Source organism: Marmota flaviventris, unplaced genomic scaffold, assembly GCF_047511675.1.
Source record: "Marmota flaviventris isolate mMarFla1 unplaced genomic scaffold, mMarFla1.hap1 Scaffold_49, whole genome shotgun sequence".
In the NCBI taxonomy this organism is placed as follows: domain Eukaryota; kingdom Metazoa; phylum Chordata; class Mammalia; order Rodentia; family Sciuridae; genus Marmota; species Marmota flaviventris.
The window spans coordinates 2,599,077-2,619,960 of NW_027288305.1; the positions used below are offsets into that span (position 1 = coordinate 2,599,077).

At 39.5% G+C, this 20,884-nt stretch overlaps 1 protein-coding gene and 1 pseudogene across 1 annotated transcript; one reads left to right on the top strand and one right to left on the bottom strand.

The window, feature by feature from the left end:
* The window catches only part of LOC139701360 (transcription factor JunD-like), an 87,608-nt pseudogene extending 74,428 nt beyond the window's left edge, over nt 1–13,180 (bottom strand).
* A 6,294-nt stretch (nt 13,181–19,474) lies between these two features.
* LOC139704320 (syncytin-2-like) lies at nt 19,475–20,884 on the top strand. The gene has a single exon (XM_071607274.1). It carries the CDS (start codon nt 19,525–19,527, stop codon nt 20,608–20,610), a length of 1,086 nt encoding a protein of 361 aa, XP_071463375.1. The 5' UTR covers nt 19,475–19,524; the 3' UTR covers nt 20,611–20,884.

Sequence of the window (20,884 nt, forward strand, 5' to 3'; positions counted from 1 at the left end):
TATTCATAATAAAAATTAAGGACAGCTTAAATCAATTTAATAACTTAAACCACTATATCCAAAATATTATTATTTTTGAAAATATAAATTGACAAATAATTAAATGTATTTTTAAAGCTTCATCCTAAAATTCACTCTTGACCTCTCAGGGATATCTATGGTCACCACAGCTATATTCCATGTTTGAGATCTATAAATGCCCTGACCTCAGCAAGGTGAAAAAAAAAAATGGACAACTCAGTTCTGTGTCATAGGTTATGGAATAAACATATCAAACAACATTCTCTCAGGGCCAAAGAACAGGAGAGACTCTGCACTTTGAGAGAGAAGCCATCTACAATTTAGAAGTGTACAAAAGTGGAAACTGTTTCTCACAGGATTCTGGGCACAGATCCATTTTCATTTTAGATATCATACTTTAACCAAAAGAGGTTGATATCACTGGAGAGAAGACTCTAGGTAATCAGATCATCAGTAACGCAGAAACTAGAGTCTAACCATTTAAAAAAATTATTTTGCAGTTTTGCCTTTAGCCTAATGCAGGGTTGTGATTTCAATTTTCTTCTTTAGTATGGGGTACTCTGAGAATATCATCAAACATTAAAGGCATAGAAGTATACACATATTTTCATATAATTCAATAAAGACTGTCAAGAGAGTAAAGTTTAAATTTAAATTAATAAAAATTTAACCAGTACCTATAAGGCACAATGTTTTTCACATAACTTCTGTTCCACATGTGATTGAATCCTGGCATTCGGCCCATGTTTAGTGAATTAGATACCTATCACTGAATAAGAAGAAACCATATAAAAATTATTGTCTCAAGTGTGGGCTTATCATCAATTAAGCATGGGTTCATATGGGATCTTTTTACTGCATTAGGTGATAGTTGGTAAGGTTACTGAACTTCAGAGGGAGATATGGTTGCCAAAAAAAGCACCCTTCTTCTCAGAATCAAATAAATTAAGGTGGGCTCATTCTGATGGAGGTGACAGTGTTATGAAAATAAAAACAAAGTATTCAAAATGTTTCCTGACTAATAAACTTTCATAGTCACAGATTTACATAAGTCACACACAAAAAATAAGAGCTCAGATCCAAAATTTGGGAAATATACTCTGCACTTTGGCTACAAGAGGAGTAAAAACACATAGCCAACTTTATGTGTACAGATAGGGCTAAAGAATTGCTAATATGTTGACACTCGGTATCATTCTGCTTTTTGTAATGGATGAGGTTTACATAGCTGTTCAGTGTGAAAGAATATTTGAAAGGTCTCCTGAATATTAAGCAACTTTACTGGAATTCAGGATCAATTCTCTGTGACCCCAAAGCCACAACTCACATCCTCTAGACTACATGAATTATCAATCTTTCATTATTGTCTTAGAAGTTAGATAGTGGCACAAAAAAGCAGATTTTTTTTTTTTTTTTTTTTTTTTTACCAAGGACTGGACTCAGAACACTTTATCACAAATCACATCTCCAACCCATCTGTTTTTAAAGATAAGCCAAGTTCTCACTAAGATGCTTAAGTCCCCACTGAGTTGCTGAGTCTAGCCTTGAACTTAAAATCCTTCTTCCTCAGCCTCTTGAGTCACTGAAATTACAGACATGCATTACAATATTGGCTCTTGTTTACTGGTTTATGAATAGGCAAAATTGAAATGATAAGAAGAGAAGCAGCTGTTATAATCACCCCTTTATTAATTCTGGCTTAATTCCTAAGGTTTAAATATTGAAACCCATATTTCAATGTATACTGAAGGTAACATTATCTATTATAGTCAACAGTCTGTTGATCTCCATTTTATCCAGACAATTTTTTACTGCCTAAACTTTGATTTAATTTGAAAATGTTACTCAATATGTTTGAACTTCTGGTTTTTCTTCTGGCATTATTAGGATACTAAGTTCAAACCATACAGCCTATGGAAAATTATGGTGTGGTTATAGCTAAAGAGAAGACTATATGATAAAATTTTAAACTCATGAAGATGAGGTATTTTCTTTATTTTTATGTAACCTTGGTGAATAAGATACAGAGTACACAGCCAAACCTTAAATCATACAAAGCAGGCTCTAACTCTAGTTAATAAAGAAAAATATCAAATACAAAAAGTTGTGTTGCAAAATCACATAGCATTTGGTTTGTTATCAGCAGCACAGGAATGGGTTTCTGCCATATAATAATACCAGTATGACTTCAATACATATGATATCTTTAGATGCAGCCACACAGCAGTTGATCAATGAGAAGTTGCAAGAATGATGAGCTTGTTTAGATACCATCTGGAGATGGGTTTTAGTAATCCTAGACAGGGGGATTGTGTTCTAGTCATATCACAATACAGCATATTTTTTTGAGGCCTGTGGATGCAGAGCTCTTACCTCCTTGCTAATAGATCTTTGCAGAAGACTTCAGGTGTGTAGATTTTTTGATGATGAAACCTATAATGGTGGATCATTGGAAAGGCCAAACATGGCTATAGCTACTCTGTTGTTGATGCTTCCAACAGGTTACTGTTATTATTATGATGATGATTATTAATAATATTATTATCATTTATTTAAGTAATGAATACCTTGATTAAGTGTATACATTCATTGTCATAAACATTTTCTTCTGAGCATGTGTTCACTATGTAAAATATTGATCACACACCTTCATTTTCTGGCCTATATATGAAAAGACCTATGGAATGATGCAGGATTCTGAGGGCTGAATGCTCTGGGCTACCTGGGAGCTATTGTTACCTGTGCATAAGCATGACTACACTGCCAACTCTTCCTCATATCTCTCAATTGCTAGAGACCAAAATTTTACATCCTGGGTCTCAACACCCACACAGCAACTCGCATAGTCTTTAGGATATTTGCAGGTGAGAGATATCTCAGTCCTGATAGATTAATGGAGATTTTTAGGGGAGTAGTGGCACCTATGGACACAAAGAAGCATACAACACTTTGTTGCTTCAGTCCAATTACAGTGAACTCCTGTGGAGAGCTGTGACATAATGGGATTAGTTCCTTGTAAACAGAAATAAGGATTCTGACTGCACTGTGTGCAAACATGAACCTTGGAAGTTGAACTATCAATGAATTGCAGAAGCCCAGGCTCCAGCCCCTGGCCAAAGAAAAAAGTGGCAGCAATGGCATAGATGATTTGGAGAAGTAGTCAAATGAGTCATGTGCAGCTGCTGTGGTCATGGGATGAATGGTTTCTATAGATCTGAGAGCAAAAACTGATGCAAGTGTAGGAGAGACTACCAGAATGAGAAATTGCAAGATAATCAAGAAATATAGGAATCCAAAGTATATCCAGTAGAGTAAGATCTCTGTATTTTGAAAATACCCATCAACCTTTTCCATTGTGATGATTGAGTCTGGGGAGAAGAAGAAGAATAAAGGCCTTCAAGTCCAGTCAACGGATGATGCATAAAATGAAACAACAGCAGCCAATGGCTCCAGTGAACAACTGGCATGGCCAGCCCAGGTATCCAAATTTACCCCATTTTACCTGTTAAGCAGAACTGATGGACTTAAAAAATAATTTCAATGCTTTATTCATTCAATTACTCAACATAATTTCACTCTATAGGTTCTTAATCAAGAAAACAACAATTCTTAATGCTAGGTACTGCAATAGATATAATCCATTCAGAGTTAACAATTTTAAATTAATTCTAAGCACTGCAAAGCACACATAATAATGACAGGCTAATTACTGACATTCCCTCTGCATGCTAAGTTCAAAAGTCTCAAGCCTTAGGCTTTATGTCCAGCATATGCACAGTCACTCAGACCAGGGTGATCAGGACAAAAACCAAGGCAAGTCTTTCCTGGTGTGGAGCAGATGACTGGTTGAGGAGAGGATGATAGGGAGAAGTTGCAACTCTCACCAGGGTCCAGACAAGGGCATAGAGTTGGAGAGTGGTGAGTATTATGCAGAGGATCAGAAAATGAAGACAACTAATGGGATGTCAGGTCCTCATCAGGCTTTCCAGCTCAAGTGCATCCTTGTTTTGGCTGGCTGAATCCCTGTTCATTAGCTCTATTATTTACATAAAATTTTGGGCTTTTTGACCCCCCTTGCAATCTTCTTCAGCTAACACCAGGTTTATCATTATCATTTACCCTGGGGTCAGAAACATCTTGTCTGGTAGTCTCCACCCTGATATTTATGCCTTTCTCTCTTATCAGGCTAGGAGAGCCTGCCAGGGGCTTCACACTATTTATCAGGTTGAGGGGAAATAACTTGTTTGAGGCCATACTGGAGTGCTCTGTGTGTGTGTGCCTGGTGAGACTGCAGGTTTGAAACTAGAATTTTTAAAATAGAGTTGTGTAGGCTCAGGCCTGAGGCCATCTTCACAGGACTCCTCAGTGGGTCTCTGTGGCAGATCAACCTCCACCCCCCCCCCCCTTACTAGTCTAGTGAAGCTTAGATCCGCAGTTAAAAACCTGGGCATTTTGTTCCATAATTGTATGGTGTTTTCAGCTTGTCTCTAAAGCCCTTTGTGGGCATCCATGTGCCATGAGTCCAGCATGTTCCCACATTGTGTGGTGAAGACTGGAATAATTATCTGAAGAGAACCCAAACTTCATTTGTTGTTTCCATGCACAAGAGAGATTGTACTTTTAGAGCTTGTTATGGAGGTTTTTTTTTTTTTTTTTTTTTTTTTAATGTGTGTGTGTGTGTGTGTGTGTGTGTGTGTTTTGTTTTGTTTTTGGTACCAGGAATAATTCAACCCAGGGGTGTTCAGCCACTGAATCACATCCCCAGCCCTTTTAAAATATTTTTATATGGAGACAGGGTCCCTTTGAGTTTCTTAGGGCCTCATTAAGTTGCTGATGCTGGATTTTAACTCAATGCTCCTCATGACTCAAGAGCTTTTTTAATGTAGGGGAAGCAGTATCACAAATTCAAAACAACAATATAAATTCCAGAACTTAAGCTTAACTCTTCCTAGGTCTGAGAATAAACCTCTAGTTTTCTAGCTCTCTGTTCACATATTCAAATCTAGGGTTCTTTTTTCATAGTGAATTAGTATAAAATAGAAGGGATAGTAAAATTACAGTGTAATCAGGATAATGAACCTCATTCTAACACAGCTGGAGGCAAACTGGGAGATATGTTAATGAGCACCATTAAGGCCTATTTCAAATGTAAAAAAACCTTAATGCCCACTTTTGGGAATACCTTCAACAAAGTCCTTTGTCCCGTGGTGAAGTTGCAAGAGGAAAGATGAGTCATGGAAAAGATGAAAATGAACCCATATGGTGGTCAGGATGCCTTTTCTAAAACCTATTTTAAATATTTTTTTTCCATGTCTGCTGAAAAACATCTGTAAACTTTTAAGATGGCACACAAAAATGAGTTTATCTGGTATCATTCCCCAACCCACAAGGTGGGAGTTCTATTTCGACTTGCTTAAATAAATAGATTTTATTCTTCAAAATTTGTGAGACAAGCACCTAGATGCAATTGGCAAAGTGAGAAATTTTGTTTCATCTCAAAACTCCACTTTCAACATTATCAATGACTATTTTCCCATATTTCATTTCATTTTTCTTCAAGAACTAGAGAGCATTTTCAAAAGATTTGATTTATCATCTGTGTAGGTGTAAGGGTCCCGTGAAATGTCGGAGAAAGAGACCACCAAGTGACCACTCATGCAATTGGCAGAAGGGGGGATTTATTGAACCAGCATGCTGGGGTTCCGTGCCCACTCAAGAAGGGAAAGCAGCCCAGAGCCACGAGCAGGGGCTGAGCACTGCTTAAGTACACTTTTTGGGGAGGGCGGAGGGCCTTGTATACATCAGAACAAATCATCATGAGGCGCGGGAAAATTAAATAACAACTCCTAAACATGATTGGTTCATTCATTGGCGGGAACAGGTCAGGCTGGAGTGATAGGTCTTTCCTAAGGAGGGGGTTACATTTAAACTGATTGGTCCAGGCCCTGCAATGCCTACGTACGACCACACAGAGCCCTTATTAAACAACCAATAGTCAGGGGAAATATTTACTGGGCAGTTCCAAGCATTGTCTCAACAGCTACAGAAATTTCAGGTTTTGCAGGTAGCATACAAAACTAACAATACCTAATCCTTTACATTTTAACTCAGACCTTGCAGCTTAGAAACTTTACAACACCCGGTCTTTTACCCTTTAACTTTTATGCTTTAACTTCAATTTCTTTTACCCTTACATAGGAATGGCAGAAAAGCTCCATAAACTCAACAAGCAGGACTGGAGAGGCCTGTCACAGAAGAGAAGGGGGAAGGGGTAAGAAGAGAGAGGGAAGGGGGGAAAGTGGGGAGGGGGATGGGGAGAGGGAGAGGGAGAGGGTGTTGATATTTATGAGCTCAACTGGGATGAGGAGGAGCAGGGGGGAGTGGGCTCTTACTTCTTTATTGGCTGAGAGTTCATGCCACTTTGGAGATATGGAGGTGTGCCATTGTGCCATTAAAAGTTCACACTATTCAGTGTCATGGACCTGAGCTCCTGGAAGAGAAATGCTCCAGGCACCATCTTTTTTTTAAGAGAGAGAGAGAGAGAGAGAGAGAGAGAGAGAGAGAGAGAGAGAGAGAGAGAGAGAGAATTCTTTTATTTTTATTTATTTATTTATTTATTTTTAGTTTTCAGCGGACACAACATCTTGTTTGTAGGTGGTGCTGAGGGTGGAACCTGGGCCGCATGCATGCCAGGTGAGTGCTCTACCACTTGAGCCACACTCCCAGCCCCTCCAGGCACCATCTTTACCAACAATCCAAGCTTTTTAAATATGAATAAAGCAGAATAAAATTAGGTGACATTAAAAAGAATCTCTTCTAAATGAGGTAGTGTAGTTTATGCGTCCCAATAAAGGTCCTCAATTCATTTTGTTTTCATATGTAAGACCTTTTAATTAAAATGGCCCTGACCCATAGAAACATTCCAAACATTTCAGTAAGCACCTTTCTCTGGTGTGGCAGGAAAATAAAAGTGGGACTAACTTTAATTCAAACGACATGAAAGATCAATCTCTCTCTTTCTTTCCTTTTTTTTTTTTTTTGTTTTTTGTTGTACTGGAAATTAAACCCAGGGCCTCATGCTTAGAAGGCAAGCACTCTACCAGCTGAGCTATATCCCCAGTCCCATGTTTTGGGAGGCAAAATCAGGGATTGAATTCATGGGCGCTCTACCACTGAGCCACATCCCTACCCTTATTTATTTTTTTTTTATTTTTACTTAGAGAAAGGGTTTCACTGAGTTGCTTAGCTTCTCACCATTGCTGAGACTGACTTCAAATTCAGGATCCTCCTATCTCAGCCTCTGAAGCAGCTGAGATTACAGGCATGCACCACCATGCATGGCCAACTTCCATCTCAAAAACTAAAGTGCACAGCAAATTAGGTCACAGGCTGTCAACAAATAGGTACACTATGAAAAAAACTATTTTTACTTGTTGATAGACCTTTATTTTATTTACTTATATGTAGTGCTGAGAATTAAGCCAAGTGCCAGACAAGTTAGCTACTGTTAGACCAGGACACAAGAAAAGACCACCGACTCCAATTAAAATCAAATTAAAGCAAGCTTATTATTTCGACCGGCTGGGCTGCCTCTCCCTCCCAAAACGGCGGGAACAAGACAGCACTCCAGCTTTCCTGAAGCCCAGCTTTATTGCCCAGAAAGTTACACAAAGGGGGGGTTACAGATAACAGAACTCTGACAAGCATCACACTAATGGTAGTTTACATTTTTTTGCTGGCCCCAACATCAGAATTTATGAGGACCATTAAAGCCTCAGAGAAGGTCATTGTCTGGCCAGGGAAGGCCAATATTTATGAGGTGTCACTAAGTTTCAGAGAGGGCTGCTATCTGGTCAGAGAGCCAGGCATGGGTGAGTTCAAGGCACGGGCAGGCATTTCAAGCAGGTTCAGAATTTGCAGTAATTTATAGTAAAGCTGAAATGATCTTTTCATGGTTTTGTGGCGAGATGCCCAATTTTAAGAAAAGATCAGGTTGGGTCTATCACTACCACTGAGCTCCAGCCCCAGCCCCCTGGTACATATATATATATATATATTTTTTTATGGTGAATACTAGAGATTGAATTTAGGAACACTGGACTACTGAGACTCAGTCTCAGGGTTATTTTTTACTTCATTTAGAGATGAGGTTTCACTGAAACATTTAGCACCTCACTTTTGCTAAGGCTGTTTTGAATTTTGATCATTTTGCCTCAGCCTCTCCAGCAACTGGGATTACAGGCCTGCACCAACACACCCAGCCTTTGGTATATTTTCAATACTTATTATAAATAGATTTTAACCAGTAGCCTTAAGTCTTTTCTAATATATGTTTGGATTGAATCCATAACCCAGAAATCAGTGAAACAGAGAATCTAGTTTTATCTCCAAAACTGTTTCTTCTATTAGAGTGTCTGAGTTAAGATTACCCATTGAAGAATTTACTGTATATTGTGGTTTCATCCTGACCTCCCATATGTACCTCGTTCTGAGTTTTAGAACAGTCTGAAAAAAGGTGCCCACAGATACCAAATATCTTGGAGTACTTAAAAAACACCAGTATCTGAGTCTTGCCTTCTAGGGACCAGTTTTAATTTTAAGTGTGTAGTTTCTAAAGGCATTAGTTGAATAATCTGCAGCTGGAAGGCATTTTCTGATAATACCTTTTATCTAAAAGGCACTTAATTTGTTTCCTTTTATTAGATACTGTGAATGAAGATACAATAAAAATAGAAGTGCAGCAATAACTTCAGCAAAAGGATTTCAATTGCATTACATATATACCCATATTTTTAAAATTTATTTTGAATTTAAATTACATGCAAGTTCAATCTATCTCTTTCTCTCTTTTATTTTATTTATTTGCTTATTTGTGGTACTGAGGATTGAACCCAGGGATTAACCCATGGGCATTTTACCAATGTGCTACATACCCAGTCTCCACCACTTTTATTTATTTATTTATTATTGAGACAGGGTTTACTGATATGCTTAGGACTTTGCCAAGTTTTTGAGTCTGGTCTCTAACTTGAGATCCTCCTGTCTCACCCTTCTAAGCCACAGAGAGTACAGGCATGTACAACCTTGTAGTAGTACCCCAAATTATTACTAGTGTATTATGTAGCATTTTTATTTTGGGCTTTTAAAGAACCTTAACACTTTTATCAAAAATATATTTATTAAATGTATGCTGTTGCCAACATTTTTTACATGTTTTTGTACCCTGAATCCTTATATTTATTATTATTTTTTTTAATTTTTGGTTTGGTGCTGAGTATTGAACCCAGGAGTGCTTTCCACTGATACACATCCACTGTCTTTTTTATGTTATATTTTGAGACAGGCTCTCACTAAGTTTCTTGGAGCCTTGTTAAGTGAATGAGGCTGTCTTCAAACTACCAATTCTCTGCCACAGTCTGGCTGGGCACACAATCACGAGCCACCACACAGCTTGTAGATTCAAACAGCAACTCTTTATTCCCGAACTCACACCAGCCATCTACAATCACGTTCTGGGGAAATCCACGTTCTCTGCCCAAATCCACCTCCACTGGGCTTCTATCTCCAAAATGTATTGTCTGAATCCCGTGAGAACTCAAGGGGAACTCAGGCAGCAGGATACGCCCTATTCCCAGGAGGAATAATCTTAAACCTTAAACCTGGAACCTAAACTGGGAACGCCCTAAACAGGATTATCTTAAACCGGGAACACCCTAATCTGCCTTGGTCCTTGAGCAAGGTCACCTACATTCAATGTCGCTGCAACATGTCAGCAACATGGGGTACGCTGGCAAGGATATTGTCATACCTACTTGGCTAATGGCTCCCAGCAATTCTCCTGTCTCATTTTCCTGAACTTCTAGGATTCCAGGCATGTTTCACCACTCATGACAATTTTACATTATTATAATAGCCATTACAACAGCACTGTACAGGCTGCAGGAAATTCATTTGATTTATGAATTAAATCCCTGAGGCAAGTTTATGTGAAGTAGCCAGTGTAAAAGTGTTGTGTAAAGATTCCTTGGGAATAAACAGGGATTTTTTTTCTAACCTCTTTTGTGAATGACTGTTGGAAACCATAGTCCATAAAAATCCTAGAAAAAAGAATGCAAATTTATTTGTTTGCAGTTTACAGATATTTGCACATGCCCAGTCACCTTTGCATCTAAAACTTTAAACTTCAGAACATAGTAACTCGAACAAAATTTGTTAAAGTTGAAACAGTGCACAAACAAAATTTTTTAGGAGCAATTAGTAGTTGTGGAGGTATTACTGTGGTCAGCAGAGTTGGGCCAGGGCTCTGGAAGGTCTCACTCAGGGTATTGGTGATTTACTTTATTCTACATTATTACACCCACAATACAATACTCCCAGCAATAGTAGTTGAGAAAATATGCTGATAATGTCTTGAGCTAAACTGGCACCTTTGATATTTGCCTACTTCCCTGCACTGATCCTAGCTGAGTAATTAACATACAACCAGAATGTGAATAGGGTATTTCCTGGGCCTATTTTTTTGGGGTCAGCTGCTCCATTAGTGTGTGTGGGGGGGTCTGAAACCAGGCTGGTGCAAGTATTTTTATATATGTTCCTTTGCTCTGGCTGAGGTCTATCATTTTAAATGACAAAAGATTTAGAGTAATGTGCTTGGACTTATTTTTCATACACTTCACAGTTTACATCAAGAAGAAATGCCACAGTCTGTCTGGGCACAAAGCCTTGTAGGTTCAAACAGCAACACTTTATTTCAACTCTCACCAGCACTGCACACGTGCTTTTTGGCCAACACCACTCACATGGCCCTTCCAGCAACCCCCCACACTGGAAATCCCTCCTCTGGCACTTCCCCAATCAATGGGCACTCTCCGGGAATCCCCAGGAGAACTCCAAAGTAGAGCAAGAACTTCAAAGTAGCGAGCGCCCAAGGCAGCAAGAGCCACCCCATTGCCCGACAGTAAAGGTCAAATTTACAATGCAATCAATCCAGCATCATAGCAATTCGATATAGCTTAACTCAAATCATCATCTTAATGGTTCCCTGGCATAACCTTTCAAACATTCCCTGTCACCTTTCAAACATTCCCTCTGGCAAGTGCCAGGCATCATTCTGACTGGCTGTGGCTCTCAACAAAGAAACAACAGCTAGAATTTATCTCAACACCCCTTTACATACAAAATATAGGTTGTCATTGAATATGTTGGAAGTTTAATCAAGGTTTATTCATTAGAGAACAGGCTGATCTAGAGAGAATGTAAAGTACCACAAAGTCCTATGTTTTCAAAACAAAAAGAAATGTGAGATACATAGACATGCAGAATAATTTTTTAAATTTTTCTTTGTTTATTTTATTTCATTTTTAAATAGAAAGCAAATAGAGGAAAAAGGAGACCAAGGTGGGAAATATAATTACTGGCAGGACTATGAAACATTAAAAAATAGAATCTAGATGTCAGAAAAGAAAGATTTGACATATTGTATTTGGAGATGTGGATGGCATGAGTGTCCATGATAAGAATGTTGTAAGCTTCTGAAAGAAAATTGATTTGGTGAAAGAAGCTTATGTAACCCAGATCCTTACTTAAGCCATTTTCTGTCCCCCAAATAAGCCATGCTAGGTAAACCACTGCTTGACTCTACTGCTGAATACTGAATAAAGAAAAGATTGCCAATGAGAGGTTTGCTTCATACCTTCCAACTTTTGTCATGTTTGTGTCATTTATGCTATTGTTAATCAATCCAAAATTATACAAACAGTAATGACATTTCAGCCCCTTTGAAATTTGTCAGTGAATTCCTGACCACTTTGATGGAGGCTCATAGCAAGCCTATCAGGTGCCCTGGAGAAGACTTGGACCTGAATGGCAGCATTAAAACCTTATTTTCCTCCTTCTGAAATTAATCAATATTTTGAGATGACTTTCTGGCTGGAGGCAGAAAACAGGAATCATTTCAGAAGAATTGAGTCAGCTCAGAAATGTGTCAAACCTAGCTGGGCACTCAGCTCAGTAGTTGACTGGTCACAAATATCTGCAGTGGCCTCATGATTGGCAGCCTTGCACAAAGAAAGATCAACCTTGGTGCTTTCCCAGTTTCCAGGTAAGTCACATGGATCCCAGGCGTTGGGCACTCATCTGCCTTCCTAAAAAACCTGCAAAGCCACTATCCAGTTGTTCATTCTTAATAGTTGCTGAACACTCTGTGCTTTTCAAGGCGAATAAATCAATAAATAACAGCATCATGACTGCTCACCCCAGCCTGCTTGTTTTTATGCAAACAGAGTTGATCTGTTTCAAAACAAGCTAAGTGGGGCTGGGATCCTGGCTCAGTGGTAGAGCACTTACCTAGCATGTGTGAGGTCCTGGTTTCGATCCTCAGCATCATATTAGATAAATAAGTAAATGTATTGTGTTCATCCACAACTAAAAATTATTTTTAAAAAAGAGGCTAAGTGTTCTGTCTTGCTCCCCAAGTGGTGCAAAAAGTCACATAATCATTCAGAGAGACTCAAGAAAGGTGTGGGCAGGGGGCGCTGGCAGGAAGAAGTCCACAGCTGAGGAGGGTCTGACTCCTGGCGCTCAGGTCTTTCTAGAGGTAAGAAAAGGAACCCAGCGCCTCCCTGGGAACTGTGCCCCAGGCGGCGGCGGCTGGGTCCCCTGTCAGTCGAACTGGACGGGTTTATAGAGGGTTTCTCGAGGTCCCCAGTCCTGGGAAGGCAGTGTCCCCCTCTTGGTCTTTCTTCTTCTTTTAGTTCACTTGGGTCTAGGGTGGGCACCAGGCGAGCAAGTTGCCTCCAGAGTCGGAGTTCGCCCATTCTGGGGCGGGGGACAGGCCCGAGGGCAGCAGAGCCTGGCAGCAGGGGAAGCTAGAGCTCCCAGTCCCCTCTGTGGAGATGGCAGGAGGCCTGTATTGACTGCAGGCTGTGCTCTGGGCTCCATGCACCAGGCCTCGTCCCTGGATCGCTGGGCTCTGCAGGTTCCAAGGCTTGGTGGTGTCTCTGGCACTCTGTTCTAGGGCTCTTACTTGTCGCTCTCCATCACTGTGAAGGAACCAGCGTTGGAGCCCGCTTTCCTGAGGCTGTGGGTGCCGCCAGCTGTATGCCCTGGAGACCAGGCTGCCCAGATTTTGGAAAGGACCAGAGTTCAGCATCTGCTCCATGACCCTGAAAGTGCCTCATTGGGGAAACCAACACCAGTATGGAGCTCCTGGTCCAAAAGGGATCTCAGGGGACATTTGAGTTGGGGCATGGCTTGCAGAATGTGGGTCTTGGAAGGAGTTGGCAGACCTTAGCCAGACGACAGCAAAGAAGTCCCCCAGTTTACTCTCTGGGCTGGTTGCCAGGCACTGTCAGGTAGGGCCACCTGGCGCCACCTGTGGGAGATCAAAAGAATGAAAACAACACCTCCAGTCCCGGGATGGCAGAGTCTAACAGAGGGGCATTTTCTAAAAGATGAAGAGATGGAAAATGATCAAAACTAGTATATTTTAAAGTTGAAATGAAAGCTTGCAAAATTTTGGGACCATATTTTTCTGTACTTTGTGCCTAAAGAAATATTAGGTCATTGACTCCCTTCTACTTTTTTAGTTTTTGTTTTTATTTTATTTTAGCAAGGAATCAGTTTTGCCAGCATTTTCCTCAGGAGCTGAGCATTACCCACAGCAGGGAAGACAAACTTATAATTCTCAGGTTGATTTTGACTTCAAGTCTGGGATCTAGCACTTCTAAATGTAGAGGAAAATCATTTCTTGCTGTATTTTCCATGTGTGATTCCTTCCCTTATCCTCAAGGACCCAGTGATATTTGTTTATTGGTTTCATAAGCATCTATTTAAATGTAGTTTTTGTATGAAATACTCCCAGTTGCCACAGGGTGTAGTTTTTCAGAGAAAGCTACTAGTGGCTTCACTTTCCAAGAATGTAAGTCATTTCCTTTCTTTGATTTCAGGGAGTTGATATTACACAGCATCTGAACTTTGTGGGGACAATTTTCCATAGTACATCTGTCATTAAAAAGGCTTTTGGGTTTCCTTCCTAAGAGCAGTGCATAAATTTAAGCCAAGCAATGTTAAAGGTTAAGAAGTTTTTCAGCATCTAGAGTATTATAAGACTACTGTAGAAATAAATTTTAACAACCAAGACCTACTAAAAACCACCTCCAGATGGTACCCAGACAAGCTTATCATTCATGCAAATGATCATTGGTCAGTTGCTTTGTAGCTGCAACTTCAGAAAGCATATGTACTGAAGCCATACTAATATTATTTTAATCATCTAGAATACATATGCAACTAAATCTGTTACAGACTCATCATTCTGCTGCTGTTAACAAACAAAATGTGATTATGCAACTCAATATTATATATCTGATATTTTTTTTTCATTCACTAGAAATAGATACTTCATTCTATGACTTAAGGCTTGTGTTGTATGCTCTCTCAAAGCAATTATCTGCATCTTAGTCACCATGGATGAATTTAAAAAAAGAAAAAAAAAAGTACCTCATCCTTGGGAGTAGTTTAAAAAAAGAAAAAAAAGTACCTCATCCTTGGGAGTAGAGTTACAGGAATGCACCATTAGGTGAGTTTGTATACTCAACTTTAAGAATGTTACCAAATAGCCATGTACATGGTCATGCACTTCAATACCAGTGATACAGGATTCTGATGCTTGAGGATCAAAAGTTTGAGATTAGCCTTGACAACTGAGAAAAGCCCTGTCATAAAACAAAGAAGAAAACGATCTTGGAGTATAACTCAGTGATAGAGGAGTTATGAGTTCAATTCTTCATATTGCTAACTAAGTTAGAAATATGAAACAAAATATGATTAAAATTAATACTATTAATATTTCATTATGTAGACTTCTCTCTAGCTGTAAATTCATCATAATTTTGCACAGGCATTGAAACCAATGTTCTAAGAGAAAGCACAGAAATTTTACAGGATGAATTATATTTTCAAATTAAATCAAGTTTTGAACTGTAACAAATTGTATAGATAAAATGAGAATCAACAGACTCCTGATTAAAATAATATTTCCTCATTATGTATCAAAACAAGTCCAATGTTTAAATATTAGGAAATAGGACACCATTTAAGATGGGATGATTTTAACAGCTGTCTTTCTGTTTGACATCCCAATTCTGCCTTTATATGAACTGAAAAGAACCGGTATGGTGATGTGTTTCTGTAATTTCAGTGACTCAGGAGATTTACGCAGGGAGATTTCACATTCAAGGACAGCTTCAGCAACTGAGTAAATACTAAAGCAAACAGGGCTGGGGATGTGGCTCAAGTGGTAGTGTGTCAGGGACTAGAAGGAAATTCTCCTTCAAAGATTAGCCTGACAGCCCCCTGGGAGACATCCTGCCTGGGAGGCATCCTGCAGCTACTTATCTCACCTGAGACATCCTGCGGCCACCTATCTTCCTGAAACCTATCTTCCTGAAACATCCTGCAGTTATCTCACCTTGTGCAGACATCCAGCAACTACCGATAAGAGAGCTTCCCCATCCCCAGCATTTAAATACCCCTGTGTGAACAATAAAAGTTTGCAGCTTGATCAGAACTTTTGTCTTGCTGTCACCTTTCGTGTCTCTTGTCCCTTCATTCCTCCCCATCTAGGTTCGCTGCCCACGTTGATGTGTCCTGCCGGACGGGACATTTGGCGCCCAACGTGGGGCTCGAGCCTTTGACTGAGAAGGAACGCCGTCCTCCAGGAAGACTTGGCCAAGCGGGAGCGCGAGATCCCCTCGGCAGACACGACCGAGAGACAGATCCAGGAGGAGAGTGAGGACGACGCAAGGTGAGTGACCCACCATGGGACAAGCAGTTTCGTCACATGAGTTGTTTTTGTCAGGCCTCAAGGAGGCCCTCAAGACACGGGGGGCACGTGTTAAGAAAAAGGACTTAAAATTATTCTTTTCATACATAGGAGAATTGTGTCCATGGTTTCCCCTTGAAGGGACCATCGATGGTAAAAGATGGCTTAGAGTAGGAGAATGTTTAAAAGATTATTATGAATCCTTTGGCCCAGAAAAGGTGCCTGTTCCCACCTTTTCTTACTAGAACCTAATTAATTAAAAAAAAAAAAAAAAAGCTTAAAAAAAAAAAAAGAGAGAGATTTTTTGGCCTTTATGTTCTAGAAGTTTGTGCTAGGAGAGTGAGAAAAAGGGAGAGAAAATGTGATGTTTACCTGGAGAGAAATAAGTTTCAATTTTCCACTGTTTTTGTCAATACTCAGAAAGTATGTATGGACCTTTTTACTACATGATTGTCCTATGAATCAGAATGGCTATAACTCAGCCGCTGGGGACAAGAGACTTTAGCCGCTGCTGCTCGCTATGGGGTCCTAGCCCCTGCGGCCAACAGTGCTTTTAATCCTTGAATTACTTGACCTAAATGCCAAACACAGACTAACTTAAGATCTGATGGTAATGCTAGCATTTGCTGCTAAAAAACCTTTAGAGCACCCACGTGCCACAGAAAAAAGTGCAGGAGGTACACAAGCTGCAACTGCAGGTTGCAGAGACAGAACAAGCTGCTACCGCAGTAAGATCTTGGCCAGGCGGGGGAAAATGCAGACAAAATCAATCAAAATGCAATTGGCTAGGAAAACTTGGGGAACTTTTGCCCCGAAAATGGGCAGCGGACTCCATGTTGTTTGCATCACCATGGTAACCATGGGGTGCCTGGCCAGAAGAGCAGGCTTCCTGGTCCCACCTCCCATACTTTCGCGGGCTTCCGATTGGTTCTTCCACAGTCACTCAGACAGGACTTCTAGTTCCGCCTTCCAGCCACTAATCTGTACTACTGTGTTTCAGATTTCTACCGGAGCTGTTCAGAGCCTGTATTTTTAAGAATGCCTACCTGTAAATGCTAATGAAAGATATCTTTTTCAGACAAAATTTAATTCCACAGCTTTCTATGTTGCAGCCCTAAATTTAAGTTAGTTCTGAGTTAAATAACCTAACTTTTCTCTATAGTTGTGTTACTAAATAATGTTCTATTGATGAGAGATCAAACATTCTTCTTTATATTTTACTTTTAATTTTTGAGGTTATGAGGATGCATTTGCTCGCCACAGGAACAAAGCCGGCAATGTTCCTGTGATGACCAAAAAATCCTTATTCTCATTCCTAAGTATAAAAAATAAATATGTATACTCAACAAGGATTTTATTTCAGTTACATCAAGTGACGTCACATAGAAGAGTGCACTCCTAGTTAAAAATAAATTAAAATGGATCCAAATATTTTAACACCACGTGGTTACATAAAATTAATACAATTATAAGTTATGTTCTTATTCTTAATATATATATATTTTTAAGATATTTAGATAACCTATATTTGTTAATCTATAAAATAATTAGCACATGCCTAATTGATTAGTTAATATATATTTGCCTAATTGTTTTTCTTCAACAGAAAACCCATTATTTATGTTTTGTATTTACATTTATCAGATACTCTGCCTTTTCAGTTACAGATATTTGAGATAAATGTGTTTACTATAAATTTGCTTTTAAGTGAAAATACAATCTTCAAGTAGTTTCTAATTCTCAAAGTTACTGTTCAAACTCATAAGATGATAAATAATTATAATTATGTCTACAAAATATCTAAGGATTTTAACTATATTTTCATTGATATTTCTTATCAAAGTACAATAATTTGTTTATAGATTCTAAGGTTTTCAGAAATTGTTCCAAGTATAACAAAAAAAAAAAATTTTCTAAAAGAAAAGGATGCTTCAACAAAGAAAAAGCACACATGGATCCTAAAAAGAAAGAAATCATCTTTGGGTAAAACAAGGTCTTTATATTCATATTTCAATGATAAAAGTATTTTCCTAAGTTTTACTTAGGGTTTGTTAATATTGTTATCTAAACAAATGATGTAAAAAGTTAGAAAGATTAAAAAAGAGATTTATATATACTAAACTGACTATAATTAATTTAAGGGTATTTCAGGCTATTTTTCCTAGTTTAACTATACTAATGTGAGCTAAGATTTTGTCCATATTTTGACATGATAAACAACCTATTAAAATGTAAGTTTATTTCTTTAAAGTAAGATCCTTTTTGCCTAATAATTCTTACTGTTTAAGACAAAGATTAGTTTTGGTAAATAAATTCACATTGTTGATTAAACATTAAGTATATTGAATTACTAACTTAAATCCGATTTTAACAATTGTCCTTAGAGACTAAAATCAATTGATTCTAAGACACTGAGATACTAATTTTTACATATTTTGTTTGTTAGATAATCATAAAATTAAAAAACAAACAAACAAAAAAAAACACAACATTTTATTAAGACTAAGGTTCTCCAAATTAAAGTTATATTAATTTTAAACAATAAAGGTTACAAACTTAAAAAAAAAATCATTGATATTATATAAGTTCTCTGACTAGATCTATTGTCCATAAAAAATACAGTAAGATTTATATACTGCTCCCTACACAGGAAATAACCTTAATCATATTTTTTAAAGGATAATATTCTAAAATACAGAGATTTTGGGATCGCCTTAACCATGCATTATTTGCCCTTAATTTTCTTACCCTAGACAGTGAAGGCCATTCGGCTGCAGACAGACACTGGCATCCCTAGTCCAATTCTGTTCGCCCACCTGTTATGTGGCGCGATCCCCTTACAAATAAATGGAAAGGCCCAGATCCTGTCCTCATCTGGGGACGAGGCTCAGCTTGTGTTTTGGACCAAGAGCAAGCAGCCCCAAGATGGTTACCAGAACGCCTGGTTAAACAGGTTAATGACTTACCTCAACCCAGGGACGGAGGCCCTCCCCCTGAGGACAAATTTTCCTCTTTTGCAGATGCAGCCAACAATCTGTGTGAGGATCCTGCTTAAGGCACTTCTGCTGAACAGGTTTGTATACGGAGGCCTTAGCCCTCCACCTTCCAACATCATGGAGTACCTTTTTGGCCCCCCCTGCGAATGCAGGGGAGGATCTTGGACTCAGGCTCCCACTAGTTGGACCCAGACTGCTGACTGCTTGACTAAGGTGGCTTACCTCCGTGCTGAGGTTGACCATCAACTCGGAGGATTTCATCAGCCTGAATGGGTATGTGTTAACAAGCCAAAGATTATTCCCCCCAGTACAAGTAAAGCTCTCCAAAATTGTTCTGCAACTTGTATGCATACCCAGGCTATGCATGTCTCTTGTTATGTGTCAGCCTCAATTTGTGTTAACAAGCAGGGAGAACAATTTTTTGAAGCCACCCTAACTAAAACTCATGCAGCAGAGGGGACCACTATTCATTATACCCCCCTCCTCTTTGACCGGGGAGGAGAAGGCATATATACCAAGTTACAGTCAGCTGGATGCCAAGGCACTGTTGGTAAACCCTCCTGCTGGCCCATTAAGGCCCCTACAGGGGTCTCTGATGGTGGAGGACCCACTGATGCTGTCAAGCATCTTCAGATAATCAAACTTTTGAAACCCCAAATCCCTGAGCTCACATATCATCCCTTAATGCTGCCTAAATCCCAGATCCCAGATTTAGATACCAATACATTAGATATTTTGGAAACTACCTTCTCCTTGCTTAATAATTCCAACCCCACCCTTGCTGGTGATTGCTGGCTCTGCATGACAACAGGGGCAATCATGCCTATGGCAGTTGCTATTAATTCTATCATAGACAGTGATAATACATGCCAACCTGGATTTCCTTTTAAAGTACAGCCTATAGGCACTTTTACATCATGTCTTTTAGGCGCGATGCAGAATAATACCTATGATATTGATGTTGGAGTTACTTCCTTTGGAAATTGCTCAACAGTAAAAAAATATTCCTCACCCACCCCATCTCTTTGTCCCCCCAATGGCACAGTTTTTATGTGTGGAGGAAACTCAGCCTTCCCCAGGCTTCCAGCGAATTGGACCAGTGGCTGTGTTCTTGCCTTATTACTCCCTGATATAACTATTGTCCCAGGAGATGAACCTCTACCCATTCCTAGCCTAGACACCTTAGTCAAAAGACACAGGCGGGCAATACAGGCCTTACCACTCCTTGCCAGCCTTGGAATAACAGCTGCTGTGGGCACAGGTACAGCTGGCTTAGGCACGGCTATACACTCTTACCGTCGCCTATCTCAACAACTTATAGATGATGTACAAACTCTATCAGGAACTATTAAAGATTTACAGGACCAAATAGACTCCCTGGCAGAAGTGGTCCTTCAAAACAGACGAGGCTTAGATTTGCTGACAGCTAACCAGGGAGGTATTTGCTTGGCCTTAGGGGAAAGATGCTGCTTTTATGCCAATAAATCAGGCATAGTACGCACTAAAATTAAGCAGCTTCAAGAAGATCTAGAAAAGAGAAGAAGGGAACTATTTGAAAATCCCCTCTGGACTGGGCTTAATGGATTTTTACCCTACCTTCTTCCCTTATTAGGCCCTTTGTTGGGTTTGCTTTTAATGGTGTCCATAGGACCCTGCATTATAAACAGGCTGGTACAATTTATTAAAGAACAGATTAATATTTTGGCCTCTAAGCCCATACAGGTCCACTATCACCGTTTGGAGATGGAAGACCGCGCTGCCAACATTTAAAAGGATGTTCTACCCTTCTTTCAGGCTTATTTCTTAAGTTTACATCCCCACAGATCTCTCTTTCTTATATAAAAGTATAAGTAACAGCTCTGACCAACCATCTTCTGCCCTTGCCATAAGGGTTCGCTCCTCCATGGGCCCCTCCGCTTGGGGGAGGACGCACCCATGGAGTGAGGACGTTAGGCCATAATGACAGAGGGTGCAGGAAGGACTGCAGGAGGATGGATCCACGGATCCCAAAACCCAAGACCTCTGAGTGACACGCTCTGGTGCA

Coding starts and splice junctions, on each gene's coding strand:
- LOC139704320 (XM_071607274.1), top strand. CDS start 19,525: ATGCTGCCTAAATCCCAGATCCCAGATTTAGATACCAATACATTAGAT.